Source organism: Prunus persica, chromosome G8, assembly GCF_000346465.2.
Source record: "Prunus persica cultivar Lovell chromosome G8, Prunus_persica_NCBIv2, whole genome shotgun sequence".
Lineage (NCBI taxonomy): Eukaryota > Viridiplantae > Streptophyta > Magnoliopsida > Rosales > Rosaceae > Prunus > Prunus persica.
In genome coordinates this window covers 2645391-2659042 of record NC_034016.1, presented here as the reverse complement: position 1 = coordinate 2659042, position 13652 = coordinate 2645391, and the positions used below count along the sequence as shown (strand labels likewise).

The 13652-nt window shown below is 37.4% G+C and overlaps 1 protein-coding gene across 6 annotated transcripts; it reads right to left on the bottom strand.

Moving 5' to 3' along the window:
- Positions 8018–13652, bottom strand: LOC18766584 (DEAD-box ATP-dependent RNA helicase 21). 6 transcript variants are annotated; one of them, XM_020569898.1, is made up of 4 exons: positions 11263–13652; positions 10552–10627; positions 9278–9363; positions 8878–9195 (listed from the first exon to the last, which is right to left on the bottom strand). In XM_020569898.1, the coding sequence occupies exon 1, from the start codon at positions 13541–13543 to the stop codon at positions 11369–11371; it is 2175 nt and encodes a 724-aa protein (XP_020425487.1). In that variant the 5' UTR covers positions 13544–13652; the 3' UTR covers positions 8878–9195; positions 9278–9363; positions 10552–10627; positions 11263–11368. The 6 variants fall into 6 exon arrangements, 5 of the variants coding, with proteins under 5 accessions (XP_020425486.1, XP_020425487.1, XP_020425489.1 ...); XM_020569900.1 differs by having other exon boundaries at positions 9302–9363; XM_020569901.1 differs by having other exon boundaries at positions 9278–9344.

Sequence of the window (13652 nt, the reverse complement as noted above, 5' to 3'; positions counted from 1 at the left end):
TGCTGAACATCCAGTGCATTATGTTAGCAAAGGCCTACAGGACGTCGAGGTTCGGTATCCAGATATTGAGAAGTTGGCCTTCGCCTTGGTAGTTTCAGCTAGATACCTTAGACCATACTTCCAAGCACACATCATTCATGCCTTAACCAACCAACCACTATGGCAGGTGTTGCAAAAGCCAGAGACTTCTGGCAGACTGATTAAGTGGGCCATTGAGCTTGGTGAATTTGATATTCACTATAAACCACGCCCGACTACAAAGGGTCAGGCTATCACCGACTTCATATCGGAATTTACGGAACCCCACGCTTTGGCCGTTCCCCAGAACATAACCGAACCCACTCCTCCCTCGAACCTGGTCCATGTCGCCAGCAACGGCACCCTCGACCTAACCCAGCCCTTGTGGATCTTATATGTGGATGGCTCCTCCAATTCCCAGAGATGCGAGGCCGGCCTCGTTCTCATCTCCTCAGATAAAGTCGTCCTTGAGTACGCCCTCCGCTTCAAATTCCACACCTCCAACAATGTTGTTGAGTATGAAACACTCCTAGCTGGCCTTCGGCTAGCCAAGAAGATGGGCGCTAAACAAATCCAGATATTCAATGACTCCCAGCTCGTTGTTCATCAGGTCAACCAAGACATCACTATAATTGACATCTCTATGATGGCATATCTCCAGCACACCCGCCACCCGTCACCTACTTTCTCACCTTTACTGTTACTCTGCTAAAGTTACCACTTATAGCTGACTTAAACATCGGAGAGCCTTCGGCAGGCACCACACCAGTGTCCGAAGCTTGACGATTGTTTCTTCCTCCTTGTCTTCTGCAGGTTCTTTCTATTTCAAAGGTCCTCACCTTCTTCCCTGCTGAAGACTATCTACTTCTCTCTAAGTTGACTCTCCCCAAAAAGAGCATCAACAAGTAGCAATGCAGCATCCATATAGTTTTTGTTTACCATCTTTATATTTGAGCTTGTTTGAAGGCTAAGTAAAATTTCACATTAATTTTTTAACCACTTAATGGTTTCTAGATTAAATTTCTTTTATGTGAGCGTGTCACTGTTAGCAATTAATACCTTAATAGATTTGAATGATTTTATGTACTTGCACCTCAAGTAATAAACTTCAAACAAACGATTGCGATTTTGGGTGGGGAAACCTCCCAAGAAAATTCTTTTTTATGTCTCAGACTGGTGAGAACTTCACAATTTATCTAGATAAAAAAAAAGGTAAGTACAGCAAAATACACGAATTTATGAAAAATATAACAAACTAGTGCAAGCAGAATTACCTGAAGTACAAAGCATAAAATGAATTGCCAAGTGTGGATAGGGCTCAGAGTGTAAGGGTTTGACTTCTGCTTAAAATACAATTGCAGAGATGATTCAAAATCGGGCTGGACTGGAGTTCTCTTGATTGGACTGGATGTTTCTACACTAGAATTACAAGTTAGCACCTTCAACTAATAGAGATTAGCTATAAATCGAGATTTCTATTGAGGAGTCATTCTGACATACCTTAAAAGCTACGAAAGTGTGAACTGGGTCTAATTTAATTCAAATAATTTGATTCTTGGATTAAATCACCATTTATGGTAATTTATTTCTCAATTATCAAAATAAAGTGAATTATTTATTTATTTTAATCCCACTTTTGTTAAATAGTATGGGCCATTCACTATTTTTTAGTATACAAAGTACAAAAATTAACCAATAAAAAAGTCCAAGTGAGAATGAATTGGGTGCAGGATGGGCAAAGATGACTCAAAGCTATATATTCGAAAGAAAGAAACAATTTTTAAAAAGATGATCCAAAATTTCTATATGTAATGACATAGAGTGCAAGATTGGTCAAAGCATAGACTTTACTAATTTTATCTTCTTTTTTTCTTTTTGATTCAAGCAATACTGAAGGAGGAGGGAATCAAACCTAAGATCTCGATTACATAAATAAATACTCTTTAATGACTTAAGCTACAAGTCCCTTGCTACTAATTTTGTCTCTAGTGTGAAGTCTTGTTTTAATTTTAGCTATTGGCAAACATCTTATGTCTAATACAACAAAAAGAAACAAAATTTTAATTTATATAAATATTAATAATGAAGAAAAGAATCAATAAATATTAGAAGAACTCAACCAAAAAAAAAAAAAAGAAGTTTGTGGTATCATACATTCAGCGGTTTCAATTGGATATACTTCTGTTTTGTAGGCTGAAGCGAGTTCTTTCAAACAAGCTTTAATCTGGGCACATAAATAAATTAAAAATTTATAAGGTGGAAATTAAAAGCGATTCAAAAGTATTCATACAAATCATTACGAGACAAGCACAATTACCTTGTAGCTTAACATGTTTGGAAGTAGATGGAAAAGTTCTCTAATGTCATTATTACTCATGTTTACTGTGAGCCAAATACGATAGCATTTACCCAAAATAGGACATGACAATAATAACCTTTGTATTTGGTTCAGTAATTTTTCCTTGGATGTAATTTCTAAAGTTTATTTTGACTCGTACGATTATAAGATCCCTAAGCGATCTCACTTTTAATGTACTTATGTTTTAAAAAAAAATTAAAAAAAAAAATCATACATCTAGCCGCGGCACTCGATGTTTTGATTATTAATGAATGGCATGAGTACTCATGTACAATGTCATATGAATATTAATAATGTAACAATAATCTTTTTCTTGTTTGTAATTAATTTTACAATAATGTTATGTGATACTTCAAGTTTTCTTTGGGCAAGTTTGACCCAAATCTATGAATCATCTTCGAATAGCATCCATCATGATTTGTGACTAGAACCTTTCTAATATGTGGGCTCCACCAAGAATAACGTAACATGCTATATATGTGTTGATGAAAATTATTGAATAAAAAAAACAATTAAAAAATAGAGAAGAAAAACATAGTGGAAGAGAGAAAGACACCCCTTGTAGGGCCCACTCTAGATTGTATTTCACTAATCCAAACCATCTATTTTGTAGATACACATTCAAATATTATCTCTACAAAAAATCACTTGAATCCGATATAATTTGACCATTCAATTGAGTTATTGAAATTTTAGTACTTTCTTGAAGTACCGTGTTTATTGATTTTGTAGGACACAATTGGATGTCGAAACGGTTTCCGATTTGTCTAATTTTTTGTAAGGATGATCTATGAATGAATACCTAACAAATAGATGGTTTGGATCATTGAAAAAAAAAATTGTAAGGTACCCTAAAGGGCGTCCTTCAAATAAAATTATTTGAGGGATCCCTCAATAGAAGGGGACTGTATATATATATATATATATATATATATCTCTCTCCCCCCTTTATCCCGATTTCTAATCCCCCTCCACCCAGATTTCTTCTCCCCCTACCTAGCCATCCAGCTAACCCCATTGCGATCTTCCCTACCTCCTCTTTCCGACACACCTCCCCCTCCCCTCTTTGTATGTTTCTCTCTGTCTCTGTTGCTACCAAGAAAGAATTACCCACAAAATTTTCTAATTATCGAAGTCAGAGTTTGCCTTTCCATTTGGGAAAGAGAAAGTTGATTCAGAGAGAGAGAGGCAGTGGAAGTGGGGATGATAAGATGGGGGTGGGGTAATTAGAATGGGGTCAGGGACGATGAAATTGGGGGGGGTACCATTTTACCCCTACATTTAACAGAAAAAGTTAATAAAATTGACTGCATGACTATTTGTCCTAATAAAATTGAAGTTAAAGGACCACGAGAACAATTTTGGAAATTGAGGGACCAAAATACAAATTAGGTCAAAGTTCAAGGACCATTAGACCTAATAACCTTATAAAAATAATACATTATTTTTCTACTTATTGATGCAATAATAGTTTTTTTTCAGTGTTCATGCATGAAGAAGCATGCCTGCATGTGATGTGCTAATTACTATTTTGTTTTAATAATCAAGAGATTTATTGAATCATGAGACAATTACATTATGATAATCAAGGAAAAACCAACCAGGATGATTCTTCTTCAATCCAAGTATTAAACTTTGAATTAGAAAAGAGTGTTTAGCCACTTTCTCCCCTTGAGAGTCCCAAAAAAGAGGAGGAGGAGTATCATTGCCCCTCCTCCCCCTCCTCTCCTTTTGCTTTTTTTTGTTGTTGTTGGTATCATTGTGGTGATTTCTTCTTAATCATGCTTAAATTGAAGTTTCCATCACCCCTTTTGGGCTATGTTCCCAATCAAATTATTCTCCCAAAACCTGCTCTCTAAAACTGCTTATGTTCTTTAAATTTGGTTCTAAACTGTATTTGACAGAATTTGTCCCAAATCACACAATTGATCTTTATCAAGGTTGTTGTTTTGGTTTATTTATTTTCTCTATGCACATGTAGATAGTTGGAAACTATGTTTTCTCCGGATCTGTTACGTGCTCTTACATCATTCAATGTGTTGTTCACGTGTTTAGCTTAAGTGACGTCACACGTGAAAAGGTGCGTTGAGAGTATTATCCTACAATACAAATGGAAGCCTTAGATGAGTAGTTTAAAAGAGCTTGTGCACTGTTCCTGTGGAATGTGGCATGGTTGTTGCCGGCCGTGCAACTACCAAAAGAATTGTTTTCAGATCCTGCAATGTTTATCTGCTCATTTTTATTCATATAGATAATGGGAAGGATAAGAAATCATGCATGACTGAAAATATAAATTTAGTCATACAAGATGGCAGCTAATTAATTAGTAATGAGAGTATATAAATTAAATTTGCTGCACATTCTTGTAATATTATGTGATTATACCCTTATTTACATCCTTAATTAGATTGCACTTGTACAAGTTTAATAATGTGAAATCAAACTTTTGAACATCACTAGTAGAAGTAAATGTTTTGTGTAGTCAAAATCAACTTTTTATTCTTTTCCATTCTAATCTGAAAGGAAGAAATTTGAAAACAAAAAGGGTACAAGAATGCCATTTATGCTAAAACTTGGTCCATGTATGGCCATGAAATCGAGAAGACTTTTGAGCTCCTCTGGTATGGATTATCTTAATACGGGGTGCAAATGATGGTACTTATATATATAATTATTTGACTTCTAAGTTATAATATATTAATTTTATGGTTAACATGTAACTATCAACACTTATGACCAAGTAGATCTTAAATAAGAAAAAAAACAACACTTAAGAACCAAGTGGGAAGTAGACTCGTTCAAGTTCAATCACTTAGATTTGAACTTTCATGGCGCGTTGGTGGTATGTGTGAAAAACCCCATGCTTTTGTAGTTTAGACTATCGCTTATAATAAATAATAATAATATTATTATTGTTATTAAACTGACCAATATGAAGATATTGTTAAAGGGGTATTGGTCTTGTCTTGTAACACGACTTCAAAACTAAAATGATGAATTGGATAAGTATATGCTCATTACCAATGATTTGGTAAATTACTTGAGATGGGGGTCAGGTCAGGTGGGGGTGGCTCAGCCCAAAATAAAATATAGCATATGTCTGATATTATTAGGTATTTGATTATGAAACAAGTTGATATGATTATTTCTCTTGTTACACTTGTGCTTAGCTTCATAGTGACTTGTCACTAGTCGTAAATCTTGATGGACCGACGTGCTTGGCGACGCCTCATCTCAAGTCGGCATCGGTCCGGCGATCTTCATGACTGACATGGACCATGGTAAAGGACAATAGAGTAAAGTCCAATCAGGAAACTCTAAGAAAAAGAAATTAGGTAACATGTAAATACCTAAAAGGGGGGAAAAATAAAAAAAAGTTTGACGTGTCAGATTTAAGAAATATTGATGATGCGATGTAACACCGAAATTCAGAGTTGGTTGGCATGCTTGATTTTCTTTTCGCATTAAGGATTTCAAAGGATATAAAGGTTGAATTCCAAGTCAACCAAATTGCGTGCAACACGCCACCAGCCATCCACAAATTCCTAGGCAAAGAGGCAAACACACCTTCCCTTGTAAGTGGTTCTTGCCCTTTCACATTGACATTTCAATTGATGGTGATGGGTTTCAAATCTCCATATCAAACATATTGGAAACGTAGTTGTTATTGCCACTCCAAAAACAAACCTCTTGTACTTTTTTTAATTTTTGCTTTCTATTTTGTAAAGATACAATTAGTGAAAATATAAAAATAAAAATAAAATAATTGCCTTATTTTCTAGAAGTAGGAATGTAGAGATTTTTTTTTTTTTTTGTATTTTTGATAAATTATTTTTTTATATGTGTCAAAATGTAATTTGCAGGAAGTAAAAGTGCCCTGGAAGAAGGGACGCAATATTCAATATATAAAGGATAATGTTTGGCTCCCGAAAGAAAAGAAACTCCTCCTAAAATGAACATGTGGCTAATTAGAAATGGACACATATCGAAACATTGAAAAATAATAAAAAAATTTGAAAAGTAACACAAAGAGACAAGAGCCTAAGGAGGCCCTAGGCACAAGCAGGCAAGGTGGCTGCCCAAAGCCCTCAAATTGGGTATAAACCCTTATATATACCTATGTATGTTATTTTAAATAAATTATATTATATAAATATTATGTAAAGTTAACTTATACTTTTGCATCAAAAAATAAAAGGCGATTGATATTTAAGTGATAACTTATACTTTTGCATCGAAAAATGAAAGGCGATTGATATTTAAGTGATGCTTTAAATCTTGATGCATTTTATAAAGTTGTTGTGTAAATTACATTTTGTTTGTTTCTTTTTATGTTACAATTGTGAATTTGAGTTTATATAATATTTTTTCTAACATGTCAAAGAAAAAAAAATCACATAAATATACATATAAAGTAGAAGGTCCCATTTAGGTTGTTCGGCTAGATCCCCAAAACATAGGACCGCATGATCATTTAAGGAGTGATTCCTCCTCTTCTTTCAGAACCCAAGCATTATGTACAGATAAAAAGAACAAACTATGGAAATGAAAGTGGGAGTGTGTGGACACCAATGTGGTTCATTGGTGTTTTTGACAATCAAGTTAACCGCGAGGTTTCGGTTTTGAAGGTTTGGAAAGCTAATTTCTAGGTTTTGGGGTTAGCATTGCATGGAGAAATCGATTAATATACGTGAAAACCTCAGAAGCATCAAAGTCCTCGGGCAAGAAAAATTCTAGCCGCCAAGACGAGAGGATATTCTGAGCTGCTTTGCAAGGATATCCTGGTCAATTTAAAATCAATTTTTGGCTAAACTTCCTTAAATAATTTTTTTTTTTTTAAAAAAATCACATAGCTTTCGTTATGCAAAGGAAACTAACCGAAATGTGCGACCAAATGCAAACTTGCTGCTCTACAAACCTCTGCGGAAATGATGGTGAACCCATAATTAGAATGAGATGAAATAATGGTGAGCCTATTCCACAAGGTTTTGGATTAAGTAACAAGGCCTTCTAGTCTTATATAGAAGTGGAGATCCAATTCTTGGTAAAAAAAATTTGTTTTCACCCTGCCTAGCTGCCAGATCGAAGAAAAAAAAACTCCTTCAGTTTCTTTTCAATTCAAACAAAAAAAAAAAAAAATTTATGCCAGAACAGAGTTCTTTCGTCATGGTTTTTTGTGTACGGTATACTGTTGTACACAAAAGAACCATGAGAAGAAAATATAAAAGAAAGGATTGTGAACATAATGTCCAGGCCCATTTTCACCTGAAAATCACTGAGAACATGAAAGCATTCTCAAGTACATGTTGGATAGCAACCATAATTAAACACATAATAAATTTGAACAAGCATTTTATTGGTTGATGTCATGAATCATAATCTCAGCATTCTTTTTTTCTTCCCTTCATGGGCTTTTTATGTGAAACACACCTTGTCTTGTAAGGTCTTGGCCTGGGTGTTTCTCCCTGGGTCGAGCAAAATCGGATCCAAACAATTACCTTATGTATACGTCTTATTAGGTAATAATTGCTATGATATAAGGTTCAGTTGTTAAGAGTTCAAGAAAATTACACATGGTCAGTTTTTGACATTGCGATTTGGGAGTCGTGTGTATTACCCTATTAATACAAATAGATAATTTAGCATGTATGCGCAATAGAAAATGCTTCTGACATGTGCGAGTGCATGCAGAGAGACTAGTAATAAAATGATGAGAATCGTTGAAAGAATTCTCAAGTTTTTGTTTAGATAATGTGGCAAATAACGCAGGACTATATCCAAGTTGTTGGAAGTCGTTTTGTTGAAGAAAAGGAGATATTGCTAACATACATAACTATTGGTTCCAAAATTGATTGATGGGCAAGGATGGATGGTTGGGTATATCTTTGCCTTCAGCTGCACAAAACAAAGATTACATTTAGTTTGTTTTACACAGCCCATGATTTCAAGATACATCCAAATTCAAGATTGCATTTAAGAAGCAAGTTGATGAGATTGAACACCCCGACCCTATTTCACAAGAAAATTTTCAAATGAAATATGTACATTGGAACACCGTCATATTATAATAGGCGACGCTGTTACTCGATTACCTTAGGTTACGAGGGCAAATCCAAGTCAACCAAACCAAATTTACACAACGTCCACAATTTGATAGGCTATCCGCAAACACCTTGTACGAGGGTTTTGGCCTTTCATAGTGGCATTTCAAATTATAGAGCATTGTGTGGAAAAGTTGATTAAAGCACCTGAAAAAGAATTTTACGAAGCACCAAAATCCTCCGACAACAAAATCCTAATTGTGAGGGATGAGGCTTTGTTCTTTACCACGCTACCAGGCAGCGTCATTGAGTGATGAGGCAGTTCAGGCTTCTGAAATCTTAAACTGAACGGATGCACTAAGTGAAAGAGAACACAACATTCGTTCATGCATCTAAAAATTCATGGTATAAATCCAGTGCCAAACATGTAGAAGATAACAAAACATTCAGAAACGTGCCAACATCTAATTTAACAGATTGATCCATTGAAACAATCAAATAAATAATTAAACATCTTCATGATCATCAAACAATCTTGTACAATTTGATGCTAAAGTTCTCATCTCTTTTATCTTAGCCCTTCCCAATAAACTCTTTTGAAAATGGTACTTTCTAAACAGTAGAGAAAGTTTAGCAAAACTTGACTTAATTCGCTCCCAAAAAAAAAGAAAAAAAGAAAGCCTTAAAGTGACCAACATACGCTTAATTTTTTCCAAAATCAAAACCCAACTCTCCACTCGTCCTGTTCTTCTGTGGAATCCATTTCATGTTTAGTCTCTGAGAAACACGGTGACTTTAAATGCATATGTTGTTTGTAAAGTTTATTGGAGAAGGGGCTTAAGAAAAATAAAACTCATACCTTTCTGCATGTAAGGAGACTAACCTAGCAGTGTGACCAAAGGCAAACTTGCTGCCGTCATATATCTCTGGAAATGAACAAGAACGCTGAAAAAACAAAGACTAATAGTTGCTAGAAGCTTTGGAAATTGAAACTAATGTATTTATCACATGAAGATGAAGGTAACCCCAAAGACCAAAAAGTCAAGGAATCTATCAAAACATACAGATACATAAGGAAGGTAATTTACAAGCTCACTATATTTCAAATAAGCACACAAGAACAATTAATCTGGCCGTCCAGGGTTCAAAAAGGATCTTAGAATGTCTAGGGTTCTCCTATAAGTTAATAAGCATTCTCAAGAAACATAAATGCAAAAAGTGAAAAATAACCGGAATTATTTTAACCCAAATGCGAGCGAATGGATTAATTCTTGTCTTCTCGGATAGTATAAAGAAAACTTGAGAGCAAACCAGATTAGTCCTACAATCAGTAAATAAATGCTGAAAGTTCAACTAAGATTTTAAATAACTTGTAACACCCGAATAACAAATAGTTATATAAGGTGATTTTTTATTTATTATTTATAAAAGTACAACAAAAGTGAACAAGTAGTCCACTTCTAAAAGAACTAGACATGCAAACTGCTTCAACAACTCAATCCTAGGCGAATACACCAAAAAAAAAAAAAAAACAGAATTCCAAAGAGCTACAAAATAAATGCTTTCCAAGCCGACAAAACAACAGAAAAAAAGAGAACTCGCTAAACTCTAAAGTTACAGATGCTCACAAAGACGGCCAAAAATGCACCCTATCCCATAAGCATTCCACCTCCTCACTCAATGCATTCTCAAGAACCCTTCTGTTCCTTTCACCCATAGATCCCAAAAAAATTCCATCATAGCACATCTCCCAGATTACAGTCTACCAAAAACCCACAGTAAAAGCATAAGACACATACAGCTGCAACCAATGGCTAGCAACCACACTAAAAGCATTAAACATGAAATTACATCAGAATGGTATTGGTTGGCCAAAATCACATATGCTGTAAAAGACAACAACCTACTGGTATCCCCTCTTTACAAACTTCATGTTATGAATCATGATAACAGCATTAATTTTTTGTTCCCTTCATATATTCATTTCCTTGTTTATCACAGTTCTTCCTCAAGAATTCCACATAATAACTTAAAGCAGACAATTTGTTTTTTTCTTTCTTTAAAGTACATAACTGTTCCACATCTCTGAGAACTATGAATCATACATGCTTCGGAAAAATTACACTTACGTACCTGTCCATGCAAAGCTTCAACAGGCGCATAAGCAAAATGATGTGCCAGCTTCACCTGGAAATCACTTTTGTATTTTCTTTCCATCGGTTGGCCCAATATGGACCAAATGACATGAAAATCAAAATCAAATAAGAATTCTCGTAAAAAGATTTCTCAATAAGCAAACAGAAAGGTGAAAGAATTCAAGGAAAAAAAAAAGAAGAATGTTCAACTAAGGTACCATAGAGAAGACAACACCTTAATATCAAATGTCGTCATCAAATTTAGCATGCACAAAAAAAGTCCAAATATCAAACAATGTCTTCCAGCGAGGTGGTCCAGCAGAATCTTAAAGATCTGTTGCCAGGGACCTCTAGGATGGAGGTGACCACCACACTGTGAACATAATACATACAGAATACATAAAAGTATACACTAGCGGCTTTAATGTTCTATTTGTGCATTCAAATGAGATATGCCAGCAATATTTAAAGGATTTGTGCTCCCACCCAATAAAGTAAACCAGTAATTTGCAAAAATCAATGAAGAGAAAAAAATTAACATTCCCAACTGATAACGTCATAAACAATTTACTGGTTGTAACTAGTCATCAGGACTAACAACATTGTTTCATAAGAAAAAAGTCATGACATCAATTTGCCAATTACAGTACAGCAGAAATATTCATAATCAAAATTATAGATAAGCACAATCCCATTCAAAGTAACTCACTTCTTCAGTTCCAGCAGTAGGCAAAGATGTCTCAGCCACTAAAACAGCATCACATTGCATAATAAGTTGGGCCCTCTTTTGAAAAGTCTGTTTACCTCCTAGCTTCTCAATGAGTAAAAATAGTGTCATTACGCCTAGGTGGTCTATCAGGAACTGAACCGGGTTTGAACTTTGAGGCCTCATGTTTTGCCAGTTCAGGAGGAACATGACTATTACTCTGAATGAGCATCTGCTTGAGATCATAAAAGACTTCGGTGTCGTGCATAGTCAAAAATGTTGTGGCCACACCAGTCTTCCCTGCACGTCCAGTACGTCCAATACGATGCGTGTACTGTTCAATATTCCCAGGCATATCATAATTAATAACATAGGCCACATCAGGTATGTCAATCCCACGTCCTGCAACATCAGTTGCAACAAGGACATTGTATTTCTTGGCTCGAAAACCGTCAAGGCTAATTTCTCTCTGCTCCTGTGACTTACCCCCATGCAAAGTGGTCACACGATATCCATTCTTATCCAAACTCTTAGCGACATAGTCTGCATTCTTCTTGGTATTAACGAACACAATAGCAGTCTTATCACCAAGTTCATCAAGCAACCTCTTTAACCTCTCAAACTTCTCAGATTCCTTGCTCATGATCACATTCTGAGTGATCAAATCAGTTGTCTTTCCAGCCGTGCCAATCGTGACCACAACAGGATTCCTCAAGTACTTCCTAGCAAGCCGCTCTACAGCAGGCGGCATTGTGGCACTGAACATATACGTGGTTCTGTAAATCTTCTTCTCATCAAGCTCTTCGTCCTCATTCTCAGGTTTGAAATTGCTGGAAGGCATTGCATCTAAGACACCTACAACCTGCGGCTCAAACCCCATATCAATCATCCTATCAGCTTCATCAAGAACAACATAATTGCACTGGTTGAGAACAGCATAACGCCTCTCCAGGCAATCAATCAAACGCCCCGGAGTGGCAATTACAACCTCACAGCCTTGCCTAATTCTAAACCCTTGCTCCTCAATCGACTGCCCACCAACAATGGAAACCACTTTGATACCCAAGAAATGCGCAAACTTGACAGTCTCATCCTCAATCTGCTGTGCAAGCTCACGAGTAGGCGCCATAACAACAGCATACGGTCCTTCGGCCTCATTCTCCTCACTAATGGGAGGCAACCTCGAAATATAAGTCAACATAGGAAGAACAAAGGCAGCAGTCTTACCCGAACCAGTCTCAGCAATGCCAATAACATCGCGCTGTTGCAGCCCAAGTGGAATCGCCGCCATCTGAATCGGAGAAGGCTTCTTGTAACCAGCTCTCTCCACAGCCTTGAGCAACTCCTCACTCAATCTACTCTCTGCCCAACTCCTCATAGGCCTCGGAATCCTCGACCCTTTATATGAAATATTGAAATCCTCCCGAAAAATCCTCCAATCCCTCTCAGTCATCTCTTCAAGCTTCTTATCAGTCCAATGGCGATCGACCCTCATGTCAAAAGTATCGTATAATTCTGCAGCCTCCTCCTTGAGCTTCTGCGCCATGGCCTCCTCGGGCTTCTCCTCTACGCCCTCCTTCTTCCGGATCTCCTCCCTCAGCTCCCTCTCGTACTTCACAGCCAGCTTCTTCTGCTCCCTCCGGTCCATCCCAGCCCGAAAACCTCGCCCAAACAAGAGCTGGGCCTCGTGAGGGTTTTGATACAAAGCATTCATATCCCGAGAAGTGTCCTCCGTGTTCTCCCAATCGAAAGAGAACCGAAACTTCTCGCTGGGCTTGATGACCCGCTTCTTCGGCTTCTTCGATCCGAGATACTGCTCTTTAATGGCGTCCAGCTCTTTGTCTCGCTCGCGCTCTGCTAATTTGTCCAAGCGGGCACGCTCTCGAACCTTGGCCTCCTCCTCCCGCTCCCTATCTCGGTCGCGGTCGCGGTTTCGCCGCTCCGAATCTCGTTCCCGGTCTCTGTCTCGGGAATATCGGTCCCTGTCTCGGTCCCTATGATCTCGATCTCTGTCTCTGTCTCTGTCTCGGTCTCGGTCCCGGTCCCGGTCCCTGTCCCGGTCGGAATTGGCGGTGGCTGTGGGTGGTGCGGCGTCGGAGGAAGGGCGGGAATGGGAGAGATTGGAGAGAACATGACTTTGACGGCGTTTCTGGTCTTCGGTTTCTTCTTGACGGCGTTGGAGGGCTAACTGCTCGCGTTGGGCTTTCGTCAAGAAAACGGGTTTTTTGGGCGGCAACGAGGAGGAGGAGGGTGCTACGGGAACGCTATCTGCTAAGCGTTTCATTGTGTGAGAAAAACGGAAGAGACAGTGGAAGGGGATTTGGAGTCGCAGGGTTAAGGGTTTGGTGGAGGACGAGGAGGGGAAATTTGCGATTAAATCTATTTGGGGAAAA